The sequence below is a fragment of the Phascolarctos cinereus genome, unplaced genomic scaffold (genome assembly GCF_003287225.1).
Source record: "Phascolarctos cinereus isolate Bilbo 61053 unplaced genomic scaffold, phaCin_HiC Scaffold_4;HRSCAF=312, whole genome shotgun sequence".
Classification (NCBI taxonomy): domain Eukaryota; kingdom Metazoa; phylum Chordata; class Mammalia; order Diprotodontia; family Phascolarctidae; genus Phascolarctos; species Phascolarctos cinereus.
In genome coordinates this window covers 138,898,386-138,924,814 of record NW_027555847.1, presented here as the reverse complement: position 1 = coordinate 138,924,814, position 26,429 = coordinate 138,898,386, and the positions used below count along the sequence as shown (strand labels likewise).

Sequence of the window (26,429 nt, the reverse complement as noted above, 5' to 3'; positions counted from 1 at the left end):
ATGATTTTTCCATATGTCTGACCATGTCACTCCCCTATGCAGTAAATTTCAATGGCTCGCTTCTATAGGATGTAGGATCAACTATAAATTCCTCCATCCGACTTTTAAAGCTCTTCCTACCTTTCTAGCCTTAATACTCCCCTTCCTCAGTTCTGTGGTCCAGCCCAACTGCCCGCCTTCCTTTTTTGTACTTTGGCATTCCTCTGCCTCCCTCCTTCTGCTCTCTCTGGAGTATTGCCTTCTCACCTCTGCTTCTTAGACTCTCTTCTTGCCTTTAGAACACAACTCGAGTGCCCCTGCTACGTGAAGCTGTCCCTCATCCCACCCCCTCAGCTGCTGCTGTCCTTCCCCTGTCCCCAACAATTACCCTTCTGCTTTTTTATAGATGTACTTACATGTGCTCCTGCTGTCTCCCGTGGATAGAATGTAAACTCCAAGAGGGCGTCCCCAGCATGACACCTGGCCCATTGTAGGTGCTCGTTGATTGACTGCATGGTTAGAGGTTCTGTAGCCTGGCACAGGGTGTAGAACTGCAAGGTGGGCAGCTCAAGCGAAATCCCCTAAGGGTTAAAGGCTGAGGAACAGGGAATTGGATTCTGCTTCTGATCTGTACTGGTGAGAGAAGATAAGGTGTAAGTGGTATGCATGGTCTACAGCAGAGGTGTCAAACACTCCCAGGTATAGCCTGAACCAGATTAAAATGTGTTTGGGAAATATGAAACAAAGTAAATAGAAATACAATAAAACTGAGATTGTATTAATATGTGGTTTTCTAAGTCGACATGCACCCATAGAGTTCGTTCTGTGTAGTTCGGTGGCCTCCATTTCTATTTGTGTTTGACATCAATCATGTACCCATATCAGAAGTTTGTCAGTGAAATCAAGATGTGGAATAATAGCATAGTAGCTTTTGGGGACTTCGGGGGGAATTGTGTTGGGTGCTGGGCTGAGATCTTTACAAATATTATCTTATTTGATCCTCATAATGACCCTGTGAAATAAGAATTATTCTTATTCCCATTTTACAGTTGAAACTGAGGCAGATGGATTAAATGACTTGCTCAGAGTCACACAGCTAATAAGTGTCTGAGGTCAGGTTCTTGATTCCAGGCCCAGTGATGCCTCCATGACTTGCCAGGTCAAGTGAAAGTTGTTGTAGAAACCAAGAGAAGGCCTTGTAACCCATGCAGGGAGAATAGGCTGGGAAGTTTGGGGTGCTTATTTTTTAGTTGGCAGAAGATAGCTTGTACTTTGAAAGAAAGATTCACGTAATGCTTCTGTTGATTTAATTGCAATCTCTTTTTGCTTATCATGGTGAAGGCAGATCCATTAAATGTTATCGATCATTTCCATATTATAAATACCAGAAGCCATCATTTGTGCTCATTTCCATTTGTGTCCAAATAGCCAGTTTGTTGATTCATTCCTCTGAATTTTTAGCATCTTGAATTTCAGTGAATATGCTAGTTTCTGAGAGTGAGTGATTGTCAGATCTCATAGCTGTATTCCCTGTGTGAGGGACTTCAGGAAGATTACCTCTTGATAGTTATATTATCCCAGTGGGGGCAAGATCAGGAAAGCTGAAATTCTCTATCTTCCTCTGCTTTTCCGTGGGAAAGATGGGAAGTGAGTTCTTGAGGTTAACATTAGTAGTCAGATCCATGACCAAAAATTTAATCTGTGAAGAAATATCCTTGAGCATCTTCCCCTTCTCCCCACCCCCACTTGTCACTCTTTTGTGATCCCTTCTTGCCCTCAAGCTCATATTCACCCTGATGATGGAATAATATATGTAAATTGCTTTGTAAGTCTTAAAGAACTATAAGTGCAAGCTATTATTATTATTCTCTGCTGCTATTTCTTCCTAGCCTCTGGAACATCTAGATTTTTTCCAACTTTCCTGGCCTAGTCAAAGAGAGAAAATCATTTTCCTTCAGTCTTACTGATATGCTGGGGGTTTTTTTTGTTGTTTGTTTGTTTTTGGGCGAGGCAATTGGGGTTAAGTGACTTGCCCAGGGTCACACAGCTAGTAAGTGTCAAGTGTCTGGTCTGAGATCAGATTTGTACTCAGGTCCTTCTGACTCCAGGACTGGTGCTCTATCCACCATGCCACCTAGCTGCCCAATGCTGTTTTCTTAAAACAAAACTTTACTGGCAAATTAAGGGGAAAACAGCATGAAATAAAAGGTACAAAGCTTTCAGATAGTCAGATTGCAGAGGGGTAGAGTTTACTTGTGTAGTATAGAGGGAAAAGGGCTGCACTTAGAGTCATTAGAAACATACGCTTATATCGATCAAGAGCAAACATTTATTTAAGCTCATGCTTCGGGCCAGGTCCTGGAGACACAGTTGTAATGAGGAGATGGGTCTTGCCCTTAAGGAGCTTTCATTTTGCTGGGATGAAGCAGTGTATTTACAGATAACTAAAAACACAATAAATCCCCCTCCAGATTCAGTAATTTTAACGAAGGGGAGTGGACACTGACAAACTACAAACTAGGAAAAACCTACTGAGGGATGCAGCACTTGACTGGATGGAGCCTTGAGGGGAAATCAGGGTTGCAAGGGTCAGTCAAGGTCAGAAGGGAGAGCATTTCCAGCTTGAGGAATAATATGAACGAAGGCCTTGAGGGAAAAGATGGAATGTCTTGTTTGGAGAACAGCAAAAAGTTTGGCTTCAACATAGAGTAGATTGTACGAGGGGGAGTGAGGTATAGTCATGCTGGGATGCTAGGCTGGGGCAGCTGTGAACTCAGGCTTCCTCACGTGTAAAATGCATATTTTAATATTCAAATGACCTACTTCAGAGTTTTTGTGTAAGTGCTTTATAAACATAGAAACATATCAATGTCAATTGTTATTATTTCTTATTAGACATCTTTCCTTTTATTCTTTCTGTCCTTGTTCTGCCCCCATGGGGAGGAGGTGGAGAACAGTATTGCCCTTAGCCCTCCATAATAGCAAGGATTCGCACAAATTTCTTGAATCGCAGCTCACTACCATTTCCGACTCCCTTCCCCCAACAAAAAAAAAACCCAACAACTTTTTGTTGGTCTATGATACCACACATAAAATTCTTATTCTAAAATTCTAGAAACACTAATATTAAGGAAGATTCATGAATTCAAAGAACCCTTTCAGGCCCCGGTTTTAGCTGATCTCTGCTTTCCTCTCTCACTACTACTTGTATGTGCTGGTTTCTCCTCCTTTCTCCAAGTGCCCTCACCAGGGCTGCCCTAGGCCATATCTCTCCTTTCTGAGTCTTTCTCCTTTCCTTTCAGGACTTCTTTCCTCCATCTCCTCGGGGCCTCAGTATTTTAAAAATTACTCTTTTTTGCTCTGGAAGAGGCATTATATATAAACTTGTGCCAAGATTGATGTATGATCTTTCAGAATCATGGCAGGGAGAGGTATGATATTTAACAGGAGGAAGACATCTCTAATGGTAACATTTTAGATTCTTTAATACCTGGGTAGGGTAATATTTGGGACTAGGGAGCTTATCATAGATCAGAGATAAAGAACTAGAAGGGACTTTATAAAAGTCATTTAATCCAGCCTCTTCATTTCACAGATAAAGTACCTGAAGCCTAGAGAGATTAAATGATTCTAATCCAGGTCGTCTGAAGGTACACCCACTACTCTTTCCTTTTGGGTTCTCTGCTCCCTCCAAGGATATCAACAGGCCTTTCCATCACTACCATTCTTCTCTCGTTCCTTACTTGCAGGCCTGGATCAGTGACATTCGAGCAGGAACAGCTTCGTCCTATGGGAACCACATCAAGTCGAGCTGTAGCTTAGTTGTGTTTAACGCTGATCGACCAGGTATGAGAGCCAGGTTGGAATGAGAGATGTGGCCTGGCTAGAGCAGAGAGGCAGAGGAGAGGATGGGGAAGAGGAGGACTCTTAGTTAGGGGAGGGAGGAGAGCTTAGCTTTACCTGCCTGGTTTTCTCCATCCCACAGCTGTGTGGTAGAAGGATTCTTTGGAGCATTGGGGTTTATCAAGGGTGGGATGAACATGAGAACAGAGGACTGAGAAAGCTTACAGGCTTTAGGAACTGCAAATTGAAAGCTTCTTTTCTCAGTGAGAACTGGAATGGTGTCCAGACCTGATACACCTTCCAGATCCTGTAGTCCAGTCCTCTCATTTTATATTTGAGACACCTTACTCTCAGCAAGGTAAAGGAACTTGTCTGGAGTCACACAGATAGTTGGTAACAAGTATTACGTTCTTTGCACTGTGGTGGAGTCATTTACTCCAGCCCTGTCACCCCAGGGCTGTGACCTTTAACAACTCGCATTTTGACCTGTTACAGTTACAAGAACCAAACTAAGGGGTCCACATTGAGCTTGGGGTAGAATCTAAAGGACCTCTTCTTAAAGTTGAGACTGTTGTTTTCCAGGCTGTACCTTTCCCGTAGGTTTCTCCCCTCACTGAGGCATGTGTCTGGATCCCAGTGGGATTGAGGGGGCATGGTTAGTTCTTACTAAGTTGGAAATCCATATCAATTCACTCTCTTAACAGGCACCCTGGGCATTGTGCCCCTGGAAAGTCAGGGCAAGAGCAAGAAGAATGTGGCCTACCTGGGTTGCCATTCAGGTAGGTGACTCCTTTTGCCCAGGACGTACCTGCTTTTTTCTTTTAACACTGTTTCTCATTCAGCTGAAAAACTGCCTTCCTCGTAGGAGGAATTGTGCTCATTTATAAAGATACAAGACAAAGTGAAGCAGTGTTCAGACCCGCCATGTCCTGCTGTTCAGCACTCATGGAGCTTGCTGACATCCATGCTTCCTACCACCTTTCCAATCCGGCAATCATTAATTAAGTTTTCAAGGCATCAGGGTTACCAAGACTACACAGAAAGCATTTCCTGACCCAAGGGGGCTTCTGAGTAGGGAAACTGGCCTCCCAAGTGAAGTTAATGCCTCAGTTTGGAATTCTGCTGAGGACAGAGGTGGGAGGGGAATAACGGCTTCAGAGGATCACCACCGGCGTTAGGGCCAAGGAATAGAGGTACACACACCTACCCCCTTCGTGAGGAATTTTGCTGACCCAGTCTTTGCCCCTTGTCCGTCTGGCTCTTGACTCTGCATTGACTGTGGCTTTCTCCACAGAAGAGGAAGAATGTCTTGCCAGGTTACTCACAGCCTGTCAGGAGGCAAGTGGAACAAATGCTAGGCTACCCATTTTGTTGCCAAGCAAGGTAATGCTGAAATGGGGCTGGACCAGAGGGCTCTGGCTAAGATGGCCACAAAGGGCCTTTGGCAGCAGTCGCAGTACCGTCTGCAGGGGTGGAGCTCTTCGTCCTGGCTCAAGCCAAATGACTTGTTCTGTGCATGCTCAAATTGGCCTGGCCAGTGTTTTCTTTCAGTTACAGCGGCTGTGCTGACAGTCCTGAACTTCCAGGAGCCCTGTTCGTGCATCATGACAGGGACTAAGGATTGATCCCTGCTAAAGCTCTGGGGAATGTGGGTGTGCTTGTAACAGTCTTTGATTCCTACATTCAAGAAATGTTTATTGAGTACCTGTGTTATACAGGGCTATAACTGGGAATGTAGAGATGAATAAAACAGGCCCTGCCCTGCCTCATGAAGAAATATAATCCGGTGTAGGTATGGGAGGTGAAGTGGGGTAAGATATGTAGGCTGAAAAACTACGATACAGAGTAGAATGTGGTCAGTGCATGAGAAATGTATAAAGCAGGAGATCTTTGGCAGTCTGGTGAAGCCAATGGACTCCTTCTCAGAGTAATAGTTTTAAACACATAAATCAAAATACATTGGATTACAAAGGAAATCAATTATATTCAAATGCAGTTTAGCAATATTTTTTTAAAAATGCCCACCAAATTCAGGGACCTCAGATTAAGAATATAAACAAACTACCCTGAGAGGTCAGAGGGAGAGATTGTTTGTTCCAGTAGTCTAGAGGCTGTTCATCTTGGGAAATTACTGTGATTAGGAGTACTGCCCCGTAAAGGTTATGTGCCTTCTCTTTGGATTTTTATGAAGTCATCAAGACTCACTAAATGTCATTGGCGTTCTACCCATGAGTATGATTTGTTAGTTTTGGGGGAGGTTCATAGAGCATTAGCCCTATAAGGTACCTTAGAATGTAGACTATGGAATGGTAGAGCTGGATGAGGTCCTTGGAGGCCTTCACATCCCCTCTTCTCACCGATAAGGAAATGATGCAGGCCATCATAGAGGGGAGAATGGATTTGTGTGGTTGGAGGAGCAAGGACAGGGTCCCTGGGAGTGGGTGAAAGAGACAGTGATACCAGCTGGACAGTGTTCCATGACACAGAAGACTGAGGATCTTTAGGCTATGATTGTGGCATCACAAGTAGAAATCTAGGGTTTACCACAGTCTTCTCCTTTATACTCAATGGCTATTTGATAAATGAGTTCTCTGACTGATCAAGGATGTTTACTGGATCCAAGCTCCCCTCCCCAGTTTACCCATGATCAGAAACCGCTGTACTAAAGAGCCAACTAAAGGGAAAGAGCTGAAATCCTGGGCATCCTAAGTACCTTGGCACAGCCTCTGTCCCAACTTACAGATGGCAGTGTGCATAACAGAGGCCAAGACTTGAGATGACGAAGAGATACTTCAGGGATGTTATCCAGGAGACACCTGGAGAAGTAGAAGACTTTTATCCCCGTTCTGCACGAACCCAAATCTCTTGACGCTCAGAAACGTCCTCCAGGGTGGCTAGGTGGCGCCATGGATAGAGCAATGGCCCTGAAGTCAGGAGGACCTGAGTTCAAATCCAGACTCAGACCAAACACTTGACACTTACTAGCTGTGTGACCCTGGGCAAGTCACTTAACCCCAATTACCTTAAAAAGAAAGAAAGAAAGAGAAACGTCCTCCAGATGTATCTAGTGTCCTGTCTTCAGGTGCCGCAAGGGCAGCAGAAACAGCTGTTCTGTACCGCTTCCTGTGCCCAACAAGCCATCCCTTACGTTGAAGAATAAAAAGATAAAGAATAATAGAATAAAATAAAGAACAAATATATAATATTTATTCTATAGATAATAAAAGATTAAAAAAGGGGTTGAAGAGGAAAGCAGTTGAGCAAAACTAGCCAACACAATCATTGAATTTGATAGTGTATGTAATATTCCAAGGCCATGGTCCCATAGCATGAGCAATATTACAAGTCTACGGTCCCGTAGCCTATACAGTATTTCAAGTCTACAGTCCCTAGAGAGACATGCTTTTCTTCTCTCTTCCTTAGGGCCAAGCATGGTGATCATTGTAATTACAAAGCAGTCAGTTTCTTTGTATTGTTCTTCCCATTTACCTTGTTATTCTTGTGTATCATTTTCCTGGTTCTGTTTTCTTCATTCCACATCAGTTTATATTTTATCAGTTTCCCATGCTTTTCTGAAATTTTCCTATTTCTTGTTTCCTGCAGTAGTATTCTGTTAACATTCGTGTACACTTTGTGTAGTCATTCTATGATTGATGCTTGCCTTTTATATGTGTTCTCTCTGTAAATGATTCTAGGCACATAAGAGATTTTTATTGGTTCAATGAATCGGTCAGGATTCCTCCAGGAATCCAGGGAAATATTCTATTGATCTTTCCTTCTAATCCCTTTGTTAGCCTGCTTGACTCTGAATTTGATCCTAGAGCAGAAAAGCTTTAGTTGGAGGTATGAATCTTAGGAAAGGCTCTCTGGTATTTTCCCCCAAGGGACCTGGGTGTACTTTAGGGCTCAGATGGGGGAAATGTGTATAAGCAGTAGAAGATAATTTAAGGAGCCCTTGGCTCAGGGGATGATGTCCCAGGGGTCCAGGAATTGAAGCCACTTTAGAAATCAAATTGGGCACTTGGTGGTATCTCCTTCAACTCATTGACCATACTTCTTCTACAGATCTGGTGACTGATTTTGGTTTCTCTCCATTTGATGACCATCTCCTTGCCACAGGCTCAGCAGACAAAATGGTGAGTGAAGGGATTGGGGAGCCCATGGGAGCTGGTAGGGTTCTTTTCCCAAAACATCTGACCTGAAGATTCCTGAGCTTACAATAGGACTATAGCCTAGCAGCTAACCCCCAACCTCTCCCCACAGCAGTCCCCATTCTAGGGACTTAGCTATCCACCTAGGGACTGGGAGCCTTTCAGATTACTCTTAATGTAGAGAAAACTCAAAAGAAACCCAAGTATGTATCTTCAAAGTTCTGGACTTCATGGATTTTCTTTTTCTTATGGATCCTGTCTCCAGCTAAGGCACTGGTAGCATATGGAACCCCTGGGGAATGCTGTCCTTCTTTCCTTCCCCTTCCCTCCCCTTGCTTGAATACTTCTTAGTCTTGGGTTGTTCCATATGCTCAACTTTCTTCAGCCCCAAAGTTCAGCTCTCTGTCGTTACTGGGTACCACGCTTGTGCCTGAGCTCCTCTCCTGGCAGCTATAGAAAGGGATATAGGTTTCTAATTCCTCTTCTACTCTGCTATCTAAAACACGCAAATATGTTTTTAAAGGTTTTACTGAGTATGACAGAATTTAGATAGGCCCATTGATCTTGCTTATGGTTTCTGTGTGTTTCCAGGGTTGGTGCTCATTCAGTTTTTCTTCTCCCTTTAATTGGGAAATTGAAGGAAGTCCCATCCTCAGCATTCCTAAGCTTCCTTGACCACAAACACATACTTTTAGTTTATGGGCGGGGGGCTCAAGACGGTAAGTATTAAATGGGGGCCAGTCTGGCCCAAAAGGTTCAAATGAAATTCATTTTTCCCTTGGTGAGAACTCCAGGGAATTGTAGTATTCCATGCCACCTGCAAAACTGCCAGATTGCATCTTACATAGAAATCTGGTGAAAAGAATGAGGGTCCAGGGATAGCAGTGTCTGTGAATGCCCTTACCTGCCTATAGTATCTGCTCCTGACCCTTACCAGAGAAAGGGCAATTGAGTGCCCTAAACAAGGTTTGAAAATTGTCCCTGCTCTGTATTACTTTCTAAAGGAGTCTTTGAGTTATGTCCATGTAAGACATGCAAATTTAACTTACCACAAAATAAATAACTACATGTCATGGATAATGTAATTTTCTGGCAATAAAATTATGTGCCTTTGTAAAGATTAATTTTTAAAATATCCCTTATTGCACCTTAAGTGGCTATTTTTTCCTAGTCCCAGGTTGGCATCAGGCCTGCAGATATTCCTATCTTCTTTCTTTGAAAATAGCTCTGGAAGGGAAGTTCCTTAAAATTCCAACCTTTCCATTTTTTTAATATTAATTTATTTTGATTTATCAACAATCACTTCCATAAGCTTTTGCGTTTAAAACTTTTCTCCCCCTCTTTCCCCACCTCCCTTCCCAAGATGGCATGCAATGACTATACATATACATTCCTATTAAACATTTTCACATTAGTGATGTTGTAGGTAAGAATTAGAACCAATAGGAGGAACCACCAGACAGAGAAAACAAAACACAACAGAAGAAAAAAAATAGCAAATAGTATGCTTTGATCTGCATTCAAACTCCATAGTTTTTCTTTGAATGTGGATAGCATTTTCCATCATGAGGCCTTTGGAGCTCCTTGTATTGCCCCTTCATTTTACAGAAGGAGAAACTGAGGTTCAGAAGTTAAGTGACTTTCCCAGAGTTACACAGCAAGTTAATAGAACTTGGACTGGAACCCAGGGCTTCTGATCCTAGTTCAATGTTCTTTTCACTATAACATTGTTATTAAGTTGGGGAATCTGTGAGGAGCTTGGGATCTCCAGACCAAATGGACGAGTCTTATAGTGGGGAAACTAACTGGTTTGAAAGAGCCCTGGGGTAGAAACTTTTCCTCCATTTAGCTTGGGAGACCAGACACCACAGTTGGGAGGAGCAGAGACCAGCATGACATGAATGGAAGAGAAATCATCTTTTCCCATTTCCATTTTCCCTTACAAAATCTAACATCTGATGCTCATGAATGTATTGTTATTATAGGTAAAGCTGTGGCGACTGCCGGCCACCCCTGCTGGCCAGGACCTGCCCTCTGCCCCTGGGGTGGTGTTGGGCCCTGAGAACTTCCAGGTGGACGTCCTGAAGTTCCACCCCACTTCAGACACTGTGCTGGTGAGCGCCTCCAACAAGGCTGTGAAAGTCTGGGATTTAGCCCTGCAACACACCCTGACTGGTAGGTATCCAAAGTTGGTCATCCTACTCATAATACCTCAAACTGAATGGTAGGTACCTTGGAGATAGTATGTCTGATGACCCCTAAATTATCTGAGTTGTTTCATTCTTCCTCTTTCTCAAAAACTCCTTTATCCACTTCCCGGTACAGACTTGGTGTACTGGACAGAGTTTTAAACTTGGAGTCAGAAGAGACCTTGGTTTGAATTCTTTTTTTTTCTCCCAAATTCTGACACAGAGACTTTCAAGTTGTGACCCAGGGGACACCATTTAACCTTGGAGCTTCAGTTTCCTTATGTGCAAAGTGAGGATAATCATATGGTCACAGCCTGTCTCACAGGGTTGTTAAGGATCAAAGGGGAAAAGATATGTAAAACCCTCTGAAAACCTTAAATCTCTATGGAAATGAGATTATGAAAAGTTATTCTAAAATGTCACATAACCCAGAGCAGCAACAACAGCATTGGAGGCATGAGTCCTGAGCCTTATTCTCTGCAGTGCCACGTAGTAGCCATCTGATGAGAACATATCATGTCATTTCTCTGGAAATTAAATGGGACAGGCGACCTCTAAAGCCCCTGCCAACCCTCATGTCTACAGGCCCCTTCAAGCACTGAAATTCTCTGATCTTCATCCTGATCCCTGAGTTGCCCCAAGCTGCCTTGAAGGTGCCATGGCCACCTTGGGAGCCACACACAATACTCTGTATGACCCCAGTAGGAGGCATATATGTGGGAAGGAAAGCTCCATGTTAACCAACAGCAAGTATTTATTGATCCCTTTGCATGATACAACCACACAGAGTCTGCCCTCAGGAGCCTTACAGTCCAGTGTGGACAAAACTAGTCATAGCAGACAGTACACAGTAGCTGTGATGAGGTGTCAGGGCTGTCATGGGGAGGTGAGGGTCGACTTGTTCTCTTTGTCCCAGAGCAAAGAACTAGGAGCGACAAGTGGAAGAGGAAAGAAGCAAACTGAGGCTTGATGTCTACTTGGAAGTGGAAGAAGCTTCTGCTCCTGGTGGAGTGGGCTGGAGTGACCACCTGTCGGGTGTGTTAGAGTCAGGGGTCTTTGGGTGCATAGGTTGACTTAGATGACCACTGAGTTCCCTTCTAGTTCTCAAATTCTGTAATTCAGAAAAGCGAGAAAAGAAATAGTGGTATGGACTGGATAAGTTGGGGAAAGCTTCAGGAAGGAGGTAGGATAGGTAGGATTTAGATAGGTAGAGAGGTGGATGCTGAGCTTCCAAAAAAGGAAAGGGGGAAAAGACTGGAAAGGTAGGAATTAGTGGGACCCAGTGGTATAGGTTCAGCCAACATCTGTTTTTTCTCTCCTAAAAGGGAAAAATTTCTAGGGTGGGGCTATTGTTCGTATTTCAATAGTATTTTATAGATGAAGAAACTGAGGTTTAGAGGGATAAAGTGACTTGCCCAAAAGTTACATAGCTAAGAAATGATGGTTTTTGGTTCTATATCCAAGTTGGCTGACTTCCAGTTCAGTGCCCTTTCCATAGTATCATGACTGTGTCTCTAGAAGGCCCCAGCTGCCTGTGGCATTTGTAAGAGCCCCAGGTTGCCATGAGTCTCTTGAGGAACCCCCATCTACTCCAGATTTTCTCATAGTGGCTGTATACTCCCTACTGGGACTCCTTTTTTATTTTTTTTTCTTCTTCCTAGAGCTGGACACACACAGTGACCAGGTTCAGAGCGTGGCCTGGAGCTCTGATGGTGTTCTCCTGGGTACATCTTGCAAGGTGAGTGGGCTACAGGGTTGAGAAGATGGCTGGGAGCTGTGCCTGTGGCCTGGCATTCAGGTTGGCAAAAGGATGGGCATCTAGTGACCTAGGCTGAGCTTGATGCATCCTTTGACATTTTATAGCAGGAGTGGGGAGAATCCTCAGAGCCAAGAACCCAGGGATCCAGTCCCTTATCTTTAGAGACCTGGGGATAGCTCCGATGGGAGCCTTCCTGCTGTTCTTTCCAGCTGGTCTAATAGGGTGCAAATGTCCCAGAGAGTTTTCCCCTAGTACCCTCTCCCTTAGTTTTTTATTTTTATTTTTTCCATTTAATAGAATTTTATTTTTTCCAATTACACGTAAAGATAATTTTCAACATTCAGTTTTATAAGATTTTGGGTTCCAAATTTTTCTTCCTCCCTCCCATCCCCTTTCCCCAAGACAGCAAGCAATTTGATATAGGTTATACGCATACAATTACATTAATCATATTTCCACATTAGTCATGTTGTGAAAGAAGAATCAGAACAAAAGAGGAAAAACATGAGAAAGAAAAAACAAAAGTGAAAATAATATCCTTTGATCTGTATCCAGACTCCATAGTTCTTTCTCTGGATATGGACAGCATTTTCCATCTTGAGACTTTCAGAATTGTCTTGGATCATTGCATTGCTAAGAAGAGCTAAGTCTATCATAGTTAATCATCACACAGTTTTTTTTGTTTTGTTCTGTTTTATTTTTTTAGGCAATTGGGGTTAAGTGACTTGCCCAGGGTCACACAGCTAGTAAGTGTCAAGTGTTTGATCTGAGGGCAGATTTGAACTCAGGTCCTCCTGACTTCAGGGCTGGTGCTCTATCCACTGCACCGCCTAGCTGCCCCCTTCATCACACAGTGTTGCAGTTACTGTGTACAATGTTCTCCTGGTTCTGCCCACTTCGCTCTGCATCAGTTCATATAAGTCTTTCCAGGTTTCCCTGAAATTGGCCTGCTCATCATTGCACAATAGTATTCCATTGCATTCATATACCACAACTTGCTTAGCCATTCCCCAGTTGTTGGGCATCCCCTCAATTTCCAATTCTTTGCCACCACAAAAAGAGCTGCTATAAATATTTTTGTACATGTGGGTCCTATTCCTGTTTTTTTTTTAATCAGAAAACATTTATTAAACACCTGTTTGGTGCTAGATTCTAGAACTGAAGCATGACAATAGCAGACTCTTTATTTCAAGAAGTGTACAATCTAATAGGGATGAAATTTTATTTCTCATTTTCATCCACATCTGAGATTTCATTGGCGTAGAGAACTCTAGGTGAGAAAACTCCTTTCATCAATGCAAAAAGGCAATTTTCCTATACTCTATAGTCCGAGGAAGTTGCCTGGGGCATTGAAAGATTAAGTGACTTGGCAAGAGCTACTTAAATTTGGTTCTTCCTGACTCTAAAGGTGGCTCTCTATTCACTACGTAATATTACTTTTATAATAGGAAAATACTACAGGTATACAAATATTTATGATATAGGATAAAATGAAATGAAGACAAACCAGGGCTCTAGACACAATGCTACAAGTACAGGAAGAAGAGATCAGTTTCATCTGGGAAATCAGGTACAGCCTCATGGAAATTTGGGCACGTGAGTAGTACAGTTTGAAGTAAAGAAAAGACAAAAGCATTGCTAAGAGAAAAATAAACTGGTGGTGAATTAATTACATAAGCCAATGAAACTGATTTTGCCAGCCTACTTTAGAAAATGATGATTTAACTTGTGAATAGGGTGGAGGTTGGCTTTTTACTTGTTGGCTCAGAGAGTTAGAAAGAAAACTGGTTATTCCCGTTTTTATGATCTCTTTGGGATACAGACCTAGTAGTGGTACTGCTGGATCAAAGGGTATGCACAGTTTTATAGAGCTTTGGGCATAGTTTCAAATTACTCTCCAGAATGATTGGATTAGTTCATACCTCCACCAGCAATACATTAATGTTCCAACTTTCCCATATCCAGCATTTATCATATTCATTTTCTGTTATATTAGCCAATCTGATAGGTGTGAGGTGATACCTCAGAGTTGTTTTAATATACATTTCTCTGATCAGTAGTGATTTAGAATATTTTTATATGTTTTATATAGCTTTAATTTCTTCACTTGAAAACTGCCGGTTCATATCCTTTGACCATTTGTCAATTGGGGAATGACTTATATTCTTACAAATTTGACTCAATTCTCTATATATTTGAGAAATGAGGCTTTTATCAGAAACATTGGCTGTAAGAATTATTTTCCAGAGTTCTGCTTTCCTTCTAATATTGGTTGCATTGGATTTGTTTTTTCATTAATTTAATGTAATAAAATTATTTTGCATTTCATAATGTTCTCTATCTCTTGTTTGGTCATAAATTCTTCCCTTCTTCATAGATCTGACAAGTAAACTATTCCTTGCTCTCCTAATTTGCTTATGGTATCACCCTTTATGTCCAAATTGTGTACACATTTTGACCTTATCTTGTTATGTGGTATGAAATATTGGTCCATGTCTAGTTTTTGCCATACTCTTTTCCAATATTCCCAGCAGTTTTTGTCAAATACTGGGTTCTTATCCCAGAAGCTGGAGTCTTTGGGTTTATCAAACAGTAGGTTACTATGATAATTTACTACTGTGTCTTATATACCTAACCTATTCCACTGATCCACCACTCCGTTTCTTAGCCAGTACCAAATAGTTTTGATGACTGTTGCTCTAAAATATAGTTTTAGATCTGGTATGGCTAGGCCACTTTCCTTTGCATTTTTTTTTCATTAATTCCCTTGATATTCTTGACCTTTTGTTCTTCTAGATGAATTTTGTTATTATTTTTTCTAGCTCTATAAAATACTTTTTTGGTAGTTTGGTATGTCACTGAATAAGTAAATTAATTTAGGTAGAATTGTCATTTTTATTATATTAGCTCATCCTACTTGTAAGCAATTGATGTTTTTACAATTGTTTAGATCTGACTTTATTTGTGTGAAAAGTGTTTTGTAATTGTGTTCATACAGTTCCTGAATTTGTCTTGGCAGGTAGACTCCCAAATATTTTATATTGTCTATAGTTATTTTAAATGGAATTTCTCTTTGTATCTCTTGCTGCTGGGCTTTGTTGGTAATATATAGAAATGCTGAAGATTTATGTGGGTTTATTTTATATCCTGCAATTTTGCTGAAGTTGTTAACTATTTCAAGTAGTTTTTTGGTTTATTCTCTAAGTAGACTTTCATAGTGCCCTCTCCCTTCTCCACAACCTTCCCTGGAGGCTCATATGATTCTGGCACAGCTGAGGAGAGGAAAGGGTAGAAAGAGGTAACAAATGTGCCCTGATCTCGCATCTACCCCAGTCTAAAGGATCAGATGTACCCAGATTTGGGATTCATTCCAGAGCAGCTCCTCACAGGCTCCTGAGCCGCCTGAGTCTAGTAAGAGCCCCTCTCCCCTTCTTCTCCCCTGCCCGGACCTGCAAGGCCTTCCCAGATTTCTCTTGGTTAGATCTGTACCCCAAAAGGTGGACTAGAGTTAGGAATTGTGGGGGTGGAGATGGGAAGGCTTTTCTGAAAGGCACATTGACCCCAGGGCATGGGAGTAGTTGCTAGATTTCCCAGAAAGCCCTGTGCTTCCCTCTGTTGGTCACGAATTGGAAGTCCCTTATCCAGCCTTTGCCCATCCGGAGCTCTCTGGATTAAGAATTCATTCACCAAACATTGGCTGAGTAACTACCATGTGCAAAGCCCTAGGCTCGGTATTGAGGCAGAGGCAAAGATGACTAAAAGAGAGACTTATCCTGGGATGTTAAAAATGTTTATTGGTCGTTAATTGTATGTCAGAGCTGTTGGGGATAAAGAGTGGGTGGCACAGGAGGGCTGCCCCAGCCCATCTCAGCTCTGTTTACTAAAGGGATATGTTCATGTGCTGAACAACATCTCTACTCTAAGGGTTCTTAAGCATTTTGGTGTTATTGACTTCCACCCTTGATGGTCTGAAGCCCATGAACTCTTTCTCAGAATAATGTTTTTAAACACATAAATTATACAGGACTACAAAGGAATCATTTGCATTTCTGTACAGTTATTAACATATTAAAAAAGCAAGCTCCCTGACTGTAGGTTAAGAAGCCCTCTGGAGCAGGAGTAGAAGCTGCAGTATATGTGTGCAGTGTGGTATGGGGAGAGGGTACACAATTTGGAATCAGAGGAACTGAATTCAAATTCCAGCTTTTCCACTTAGTACCCATGTGAGCCCAGCTTCATCATCTGTGCAAGTGAAGAGATTACACTAGATGGCCTGGGAAGTCCTTCCTGTTATCACTCTGAGAGCCTACGAGCCTCCAGTGGTTGGTTGTAATAAGTCAGATATTTAGTGAGCACCTACTGCGTGCTCCTCAGCATTGTGGAACAGGGAATATGACCCTGGATTGGGAGTCAGAGGCTGCAGATTTTAACTCTGCCTCTGGGAGATAACTAGTTGTGCTCTCATCTTCTGGTGTGGCAGCCACAAACAATCTTCTGGCCCATAGTACTTGAGAAAAGACTTAGGGAGGCATCAGATTGTGGAGGTCCTTGAATGTCCTTTTAGACTGTTAGAGCTAGTAGGGACCTTAAGAATCCCTCATTTTGCAGTGAAGGAAATTGAGTCCGGTGGGGGGGGATATTTTTGCCCAAAGACACGGTGGCAGAGCAGGGCAGAGGATCAGGGCGTCTGGCTGCTAGTCCAAGGTTCTTTTCAAACAAGTACACTCCCTTGGGCCAGCTACGTGGTGCGGTGGAGAGAGCACCGGCCCTGGACTCAGGAGGACCTGAGTTCAAATCTGGCCTCAGACACTTACTAGCTGTGTGACACCAGGCAAGTCACTTAACCCCTATTGCCTAGCAAAAAAAAAAAACCCAAAACAAACAAACATGTACACTCCCGAAAAAAGAATTAAGGCAAAGCGATAAAAGAAATGACTGGGATGCAGAGGAGGAGGCATAGAGGATCTGGCTCTGTGTTGATGGACTCACCCTATGTGTGTATGACGTTTTAAGAGGGCTTGAGAAGATCTTTTTAACATCTGGAGGCCACCAGGTATCACCATGGTGCACAGAATACTGGGCCTGGAGCTAGGGAATCCTGAGTTCAAATCCAGCCTCAGATACTTGTAGTTGTGTGACCCCCACCCCAGGCAAATCATTTCAAGTGTTCGCCAGTTTCTTCAACTGTAAAATAGAAAGAATAACAGCACTTACTTCACTGAGTTGTTGTGAGGATCGAATGAGATAGTATTTGTCAGGTGCTCAGCACAGTGTTAGGCACAGAGTAGATGCTATGTAAATGCTCATTTTTCTTCCGTTCTTCCCCCATCTCTTGTGAAATCTTGTTTATCTGCAGGAAAACTGTTCTGTTCTCTTCCTTTCCCCTTCCTTCTCTTCCTTCCATACCTTCCCCCACTTCTCCAGAGCTGAATGAGAGACTGTCCTTTCCTTCCTGGCTGAGGCTTGTCTTTGGGGTGGGGGGAGTGGAAGCTGTTCAGAAGCCAAATACCCCCCACATACACACACCACTTGATTGAGAGTGGAGGGTGCAGGGCCAGTGGGTATGGCAAGGGCAGCACTTAGAAGCATTAACAGGCTCCTTGGAGGAATTTCTCCCTTTCTGTGCCCAGGACTTTTGTAACAGAATGAGAAAGGCTCAATTTTCTAAGCTTTCTGGAAACCGAGTTTTGTGTAGCCTAACTTTGAGGGCAGCCAGATGGAATGAGGAGATTCATCTTGTTGGAAGAAGTTGCCTTCCCTTTCATTTTTTTGTACACAAAGATGGAAATTTTCATTTTTGAGGTATTCTGCTTTTAGGGGCATTCTTGTTTAATATATATCTTTTGGGGCAGCTAGGTGGTTCAGTGGATAGAGCACTAGACCTGGAGTCAGGAGGACCTGAGTTCAAATCCAGTCTCAGACACTTACTAGCTGTGTGACCCTAGAAAAAAAAGATACATCTTTCATCTTTCTAAGATGTTACATACTAGTTAAATTTTTTTCTCCTGTAATTTCATTCAGACTTAATTCAGAAGAGAGAACTCGCTATGTGTAAGGCCCTGTGGTAGGTGCTACAAGAGAAAAGGAAACAATCCTTGCCTTCTAGGAGTTTACATTCAATTTTCCCCTCCCTTTGTTGGAGCATAAATATACCTGGTTAGTGATGATTTGGTAGCATTTAGTTAGCACTGAACTCATGTTCTAAAGCCTGTGAGTGTTCTAGGCCTGGGAGAATCTTTGAGGAGAAAGTTGTCTTTAGTTGGGACTAACATTCAAGAACCGTGTGTGTTGCCTATAAATCCATGGGAGTAGTCAAGCTAATCAGAATGCAATATATTTTCCTAGGAGATAAGTATCAGCACCCTGTTTTACAGATGCGGGGGCGGGGGGGAATTAGGCTCCAAGAAATGGAAGTGATTTGCCCAGGGTTCTATAGATAGGTCTCCTGTCTCCTAGCTCAGTACTCTGTACCCACTTCATGTGGTCTCAGACATAACTAACTGCATGACCCTGGGAAAGTCACTTAACCCTCTTTCCCTCAGTTTCCTTGGAGAAGGAAATGGCGTACCACTCCAGTATCTTTGCCAAGAAAACCCAAATGAGGTCATGAAGAGTCAAACACAATTGAAATGACTGAACAGCAGCAATTGAGTAGAAGGAACGCTGAACCATACTCGGAAGACCTGGGTTCAAGTCCCTGGTCTATTGTTTATTGACTGTGGAAAAGGCATGTTAATGCTCTGGGCTGGATTTTCCTCATCTGGGAAGTGGGCATGATAATATGTGCACTCTCTGTTAATTGCATGCTGTATGCTAAGTGGGGACGGGGAAGAAGAAGAAGTAATTCCAGATAAAGAAAATATCATTAGCAGAGTTGCGGAGGTGGGAAGGTGTAATGTGTTGTATGGGATATAATAAGTAGGGGCAACTAGGTGGTGACACTAGCTGTGTGACCCTGGGCAAGTCACTCGACCCCAGCTGCCTAAAAAAATATACATAAAAATAAATAAGTAAATGGAATATAATAAGTAGTCCATTTAACTGGAGTGTAGCGTGTGGACAGGAGCACTACAGATTAAAGCTGGAATTGCAGAGGGCCCTGAATACCAGGGAAAGGAGTTTGTACTTTCCTTAGAAGGTAATAGGAAGCCATTGAGGGTTTTGAGCACAAAAGTACTGAGGCCTCTATATCTGTATGTTGGGGCAGCTGGGTGGTGCAGTGGGTAGAGTACTGGGTTTAGAACCAGAAAGACTCATCTTCATGAGTTCAGATCTGGCCTCAGACACTTACTGGCTCTGTGACTCTGGGCAAGTCACTTAACCCCATTTGCCAGTAAAATGAGCTGGAGAAGGAAATGGCAAACCACTCCATCATCTCTGACAAGGAAACCCCAAATGGGGTCACAAAGAGCCACATATGACTGAAAAATGACAGAACAACAAAAACAGTCTATCTCTTGCTGTGTTGATGCCAGACAGGTAGTGTGGAGGCAGTGTGATACAGTAGGAACAGCAATAGTCTAAGAATCAGAAAACTTGAATTCAAACCTTTGGTGCATGCTGTGTAATCCTGAGCAAATCTCTAACCTTCTCTGTGCTTCAGCTTCCTCATGTGGGATGAGTAACCAGGGACGATCACATGCCTGCCGACCTGCCTTTTAGGGTTGTTGTGAGTAAAGCACTTTGTCAGCTTGAAAGCCTGTAGAAATGTGAGGATCTGGTCATCTTGTTGATTGTCAACCCCAGATACTAGTTGCATATTCCGTATAAAGACATGTGAGTAAGTATTAGTAGTTGCACAGTGCCCTGCCTAGGGCCATGTGTCTTTTCCCTGCAACTTGTATTTGTTCTGTTTGTTGTGATGACTGCCTCTCACTTTGGGGGACTCTGGCCACCTTTTTTTGTTTTGGGGCTCAGGGTGGTTAGGGAAGTCACTTTCTGGTGACTAAACTCGTTGTTGCAATGTCGCCTCAAGCTCTGGGTCGCCTTTCTGAGCTTGACGTGACGTGACAGCACCTGAAGTGGTAGATCCCAGGGACTTCACCCGGGGATGTCAGAGTGGCAACAGGTGTTGCTTGTGACAGGCGTGTACCTTTAGGCAGGCTCCTGACTCCAGGCCAAAAATTCTCACCATTTTGCTTCTGGATTCTACTGTGTGCTGGGAAGAGCTACAAATACACAAATAGATTCATTCTTTGAGGAGTTTAGATGAAAAGATAAACTGTCAGTGGACTCATGAATAGAGTCATAGAACCCCTGAGCTGGAAGGGACCTCAGTGGTCATCTAACTCAGACCCTACCTGGAGCAGGAATCTCTTGTGCACCATCACTGATGGGCACCTGCAAGACTTTTTAGGAGGAGACTTTAATTCTTCCCAAATTCAGTCCATTCTTTTGTTGGACACGTCGTATGATAAGAATTTTAAAATCAATTCCTTCTCATTCATTCGTTGTGTTGGAAAGGACTTTAAAGAGGTTTTATCCAGGTACTGTTTTTTTCCTGTTTGTATCAGTGCCCCTCATTGAACTTAAGAGCATGAGTGGAGAAGAAGGCCAAGAGCAATGGAGCAGAGATCTCATGGGGTACTGGGTTCTAGTTCCAGTTATTCCACTAACTCAGCAGCATGGCCTTGGGGATTTTAGCCTCAGTCAGATCAGAGCCATTGCTCCCATGGCCTTCTCTAGACCTTAGTCTCCCCATCTGCAAAATAAGCAGCAGATGCCGTGGAAGGCTTTTCTATTTCCATCGTTCCCTCATACCAGAAGGCCAGGCCATTGAAAAGGTTTCCTCGCTGTAGAGGGTTTGGTGTGGAAGGTGGCCACTAGAGGTCACTCTCCCCTCATCAATCCTTGCGTGGGGTACTGCATTGTGTTTTAACTGGTCAGGTTTAGAGTCCAGACAGCTCAAGAACAGATGATCAGAGTATTTGGTTCCCTGGCTTAGAAATTGCACTCCACCCTTCTTGTGTTGCTCATCATTATCGGATATAGGCTCAGTACTTCGTAGCTTTCAAACTAGGCCTCTAGAGTGGCTGTAGGTCTAGACAAGTTAAGTCCCCTTATTTTATTTTTATTTTTTGTTATTCTTATTCTTTTGGTACTTCACTTAGAAAATAAATAGCAATACCTATTGGATAGACACAATTGTAGTGCCCTTGGGACTAGTAAGCTTTATTGAAGACTTTACCATGTGTCTTAATGTTGAACTATACATTTTTCCTCTCACCTCATGAATATTTCTTTAGTATTTCAGTAAGGTGTAACTGCTCCCTTCAGCAATGTAGATCACAGTGCATATCTGCCATCTTGACCTGTTCCCTCTGTCCATACCCTCCCATAAATCTTCCATGACCAGCCTCTTGTTTTGCAAGTGAAGAAATAGTATCATAGTAAAGGAACATGATGTACAAACTGTGATTGAAGTACAAGGTCTCCTGAGTTACAGTCCAAAGTTCATCCCTTTATAAAGACTCTCTTCATCAGAACTCCTCTGTATGTCACCCAAAGGATGTAAATGGCTGATAAACTGATAATCCCTTAATGTGGAAGCTACACACACACACACACACACACACACACACACACACACACACACACTCTTTCTCTCTCTCTCTCTCTCTCTCTCTCTCTGCCTAGGGGTTGGTTTTTGTGTTTAAGGAGAGCACAGGTGGTAGACGAAGTCTTACTAACCCAACAGAACTAGCCTCTATTGGGGACATTTCATGAAACTCATAATGAGGTTGGATTGGGAGGGAGCAGTTTTGGAGTGGAGAGTTCTTTTTAGGCAGCACCTCCCAGATTATAAAATGTGGGTGAATCTGTCAAAAGCTCCACCCTCTGAAGAAGAGAGAGTTGGCATTTATCTGATCCTAGCAGGATGCAGATGATCACCAAGGGTCAGAGATTTAGAACTGGAAGCTCGTGCTCAAGTTCATAGTGAAAATAGGACCTCAGAGATCATCTCAATCAACCCCTTCAATATATAAATAAACCAAGGCCTGAAGAGGTTATGTTAATTTGTCCAAAGTCACACAGGTGGTACCTGGCAGTGCTGGGGTTCAGGAACAGACTCTGGAGTTGCTGTCTCTCTCGCCCTGGCCTTCATCTTCACCCCAACAGAAGCTCTACATACAAGAAGTCATTTGCAGTCCCTAACCCTGTGAATGGTCAGATGTTAGGTAGGATTTTTCTCCATATACCTGCCTGCCTTGTTCTAGCCCTCAGCCCAGGCTGGGAGTAGCCAGTGAAGTAGAAGGGGGATCAAATGCCTTCCTCACCTGGGATGCCTATGCTTGGGTCAGGGCAACAGCCTTACTCAGACCCACACCGCTTGGCAGGATGTAAGGGCCAAAATTAAAATAGGCTAAGCTTCTTCAGGGCCACAGATAGGTTAGACTAGAGACAGATTGCTGATGGTTGGTTGCCGTGGGTCACATAAGAAACAGGAGAGAGTGCACAGTGGCAACCCTACGTTTTTCATGGGCTACCTGAAATCCTTTGGCAGGCCTGTGCTTACCACACCCCATGAGATGAGGTGGGCAGACCTGGTGCAATGGAAGAAAAAGAAGCCTGGGCTGGATTCCATAAATTAAAAATAAAGTAAATTTTTTAAAAAAGACACATAAATGTACAAATGTTACAAAACAAAATGAATAATTTATGTTCCTATAAAGTAAACAGTATTGTAGCAGAATAAACTCCATACTAATGGTTAAAAAGAAAATAAAAAGAGACCATTTGATCCAGCAATAGCACTTCTAGGGCTGTATCCCAAAGAGATCATACAAATGGGAAAAGGACCCACATGTACAAAAATATTTATAGCAGCTCTTTCTGTGGTGGCAAGGAATTGGAAATTGAGGGGATGCCTGTCAGTTGGGGAATGGTTGAACAAGTTGTGGTATATGAATGTAATGGAATACTATTGTGCCATCAGAAATGATGAACAGGATGACTTCAGAAAAACCTGGAAAGACTTGAATGAACTGATGCTGAGTGAAATGAGTGGAACCAGGAAAACGTTGTACACAGTAACAACCATGTTGTACAACAACTAATATTGATAGACTTAACCCTTCTGAGCAATGCACGGATCTAAGACATCTCCAAAGGCCTCATGATGGAAAATGCTATCCACATCCAGAGAAAGAACTATGGAGTTTGAAGCATACTATTTGCTCTTTTTTTTCCTTCTGTTTCGTTTCTTCTTTCATGTAGTTCCTCCTATTGGTTCTAATTCTTCTTTACAGCATGACTATTGTGAAAAGAAAAAGAGGCCTGGTTGTGTTCTTGTCTTTGCCCTTCCATCGACTTGCCGTGTGAACTTGGACAAAGCACTTGACCTCCATGGGCCTTGGTTTCCTCATCGGTAAAATGGGGCTTAGGACCCCTCCCAACTTTAAAGAATGAAGATTAAAAAATGAGATAACTCTGAAAACCTTTTGGATTTATAAAGTGCTGCACAGCAGGTGTTATTATTTGAAATGAGTCTGGGGGCTTGCTAGCCACTGTGCTATGTGAATTACGGGACCACTGATGACTGTCAAGTTAATGAGAGCACGTTAGGGCAGAGAATAGTGCTCCAGGAGAGAACCAGTGTTCTTGTAGTGCCATAGCGCTCACCCCCTCTACTTGGACAACCTTGGCTTAGTGGGCCACAGCAGGAGCTGGGGCTGTTACCGCCTAGCCTTCCATTAGTAACAGGCTGTTCCTGTGCAGATTAGGAGCCTTTTGTTTAGGAGCGGGAGCTCAGCTCCTTTTTTTTTTAATAGGATCTCAGCAGTAGACTGGATGTCCTGGCCTTATGAGTGAAGCCTGAAAGTGTGATTTTTGTGCATGGATACAAATTGTAAAGCAAAGGTGCTACATTTATCATGTTATTCTTCTGCTCTCAAGGATTTGCATTAAATCATAGCGTCTGAGAGGCTTTCTGGTGTGATGGAAAGAGCTGTAGATTTAGACGTTAACCAGAGTTAGAGATCTGAGTTTGATTTCCACCTCTGCTTCTTATTATGTGGATGACTTTGGGGATAATCATTCAGCCTCTCTGGGCCTCAGTTTCCTCTTCTGTAAAATGAGGGAGTTTGACTAGATGGCTTTGCAGACCCCTGCCTGCCCTGAATTTGTGATCCCATGAATATTAGAGCTAAAGAGGACCTTAAAATATAAAACCCAGCTGGAAGAGACTATAGGGGGTCCACCCCATCTGACATTTTACAGATGAGGAAGACACGGAGGCCTGCTACCCACTCAGAAAGGTCATATGTCTTGCTCAGGGACACATCTAAACAGCTGGCTTGAAGCAGAGCTTAGAACTTAGAACCTAGGGAACATGCTGTTCTATGTAGATTAGTGCAAATTCTCCTTACCTGGCATTCAGAGTACTCCACATTTTACCTTGCCCTACTTATCCAAACTTCGGTCAGTATTCTTCACTATGGACACTCTGCTTCTGCCAGGCCAGTCTTTTCCCTTCCCTGCCCTCCTTCCCAAGGTGTTCTCATTCCTTTCTCTGTATCTTTGTTAATGCTCATGTTGAAAGGGACCCTAGAGGATTAGTTAACTTCTCAGGATTCTAAAACTCTCTGGGCCATTCTCTGTCTCTGTCTCACTCTATCTCTGCCTATCTGTCTCTTTCTCTGCCATCTCCTTCCCTCTCCCCTCCCAGAAATCTAAATAACAAACATTTATTAAGCACTTATTGTGTTAGAGGAGTCCCCATTCAACACTTCAGCCGTCACTGATCTCTTCTTTCTCTGAAGTCCTTCATATTATAGTTTGCAAGCATAAGTATCTTATCCTTAGTCTTGGGCCTTTTGGGGAGATTCCAGCTCCTGCTCAGACCCTGAATTGGAGACCTTGGCATTTAACCTTCAGGGCTTTTGATTTTGCTGCTTTCAACACTATGCTCTCTAAATTTCAACCTGAAGGTCTAGGCCCGAAGGTTGCTTGTGGTTCCCAGGGTTCAGGGATCTTCAGTACCTAATCCCTAATGACCTTTCCCCTTTCTTTTGTACTGCCACTACAGTTAGTTACCTGGTTAAGGCACCCATTTCTTTTTTTCTTTCCCCTCAACCCTTCCCCAATATCTTTTTAGCATATTTATTATAAGGAAATTATATAATAATACCTCAAGGTAAAGTGAAAAAAAGAATACTTATCTGGTTCTAACCTTTCTCAGCCTTAGTTTCTTCATCTGTAAAATAGGGTTAGTCTAGATGACCTAGTCTAAGGTGGCACTAAAATTCCCTAAACTATTCCCTTTAGCTATAATTTCTCAGGCCTTGCTTGCTTGTCTTATGACCCCTTCTAGGCCAGGAGACCCATGTCACTGTTTCAAGTTCCTTAGTCGTCCAAAAGAGAATATCATCTTCCATATCAGAATACTTCTGCCAGTTTGGGGGTTGCTTACCTGGATGCTTTTGATTGACTTCAGTTTCCCATTCTGTATTCCCATGCTCACTCTTAACCTATCAAGAAGCCTCCTCTATTACATGGCACTCCAAAATTTTAATTGCTCCACTCAGTGTTCCTACTTAATCCCTTGTTAGTTAACTCTCCAGTGTATATCTCCATGCCCCTCAAGGAAAAAATAAAGATATCCTTCTCGTCCACTACCCATTCCCCCGAAGGAAAACCAAGGACATTGGAAACAAGTATGAAAATATTCCTCTTGTTTTGAAAAGTCTGAACAATCCAGCCCAATACTCAGGTGATCCCCATAGTTCACAAAAGAGAGTATCCTCCTTTACACAATAATAATACCACACAAAGCACATTTAACTGTTTTTAAAATTGTTTTATGCTTGCTAACTGTCCCCTCAACCAGGCAATGGGCTCCCTAAGAGCAGAGGCCTTGTCTTCTTCTCAAAGATCCTCTATGGAGCTATGAAGAGTACCTAAACTCTTAGCAAGTACTCATAAATGGTGTGATTGAAGACTGAAGAGTGGATCATTCACTTGTTCTTTTTCATTCTGTTGTTAATTTCCAACTTTTTAGGTTTTCTAGGTAATCAGATACCTGAGGCAGGAACAGACTGGCTTCTGGGTTCTGGGGATTGAGAAGGGAGGTATGAGTACAGTAGAAAACTGGAATTGAGGCTAGAGAGGCATCAGTGCCTGACCCCTATGGCAGATAATTTATAATAACTAAGGAAACAATCTGAACTATGCAATTTGTAAGCTGGATTCTTTGGTCAATCCAAAGACTATGAATAACGGGAGGTTACAGATTTTTATGTATTAGAAACAATCAAGTAAGACCAATTAATTGAAAGAAAACAATTAACAGGAAACAAACCGGGATACAAAAGTAAGTAATCTGATTTCTAATTGGAGAAAGGATTGGAAGCTTTCCAAGTTGGGAGGGAGGAAGAGTGAATTTTAGTCAGCTTAGGAGAAGTTGAATGGGTTCTGAGGACTTTCCTTTCCCAGAATTGGAAGATGCTGCTTAATTGCATCCACCTGCCTCTATAAAACAATAGATGGCTTATACCATCTAGTTTCCTA

The 26,429-nt window shown here is 42.7% G+C and overlaps 1 protein-coding gene across 3 annotated transcripts in view; it reads left to right on the top strand.

Moving 5' to 3' along the window:
• The window catches only part of CORO7 (coronin 7), a 105,131-nt gene that overhangs the window by 5,801 nt on the left and 72,901 nt on the right, over window positions 1-26,429 (top strand). For all 3 annotated transcript variants that reach the window (XM_020995490.2, XM_020995489.2, XM_020995491.2), the window contains exons 2-6: window positions 3,729-3,825; window positions 4,527-4,601; window positions 7,888-7,958; window positions 9,959-10,148; window positions 11,824-11,900. In XM_020995490.2, coding sequence (XP_020851149.1) covers window positions 3,729-3,825; window positions 4,527-4,601; window positions 7,888-7,958; window positions 9,959-10,148; window positions 11,824-11,900 — 510 coding nt within the window. The remainder of the gene's footprint in view (window positions 1-3,728; window positions 3,826-4,526; window positions 4,602-7,887; window positions 7,959-9,958; window positions 10,149-11,823; window positions 11,901-26,429) is intronic.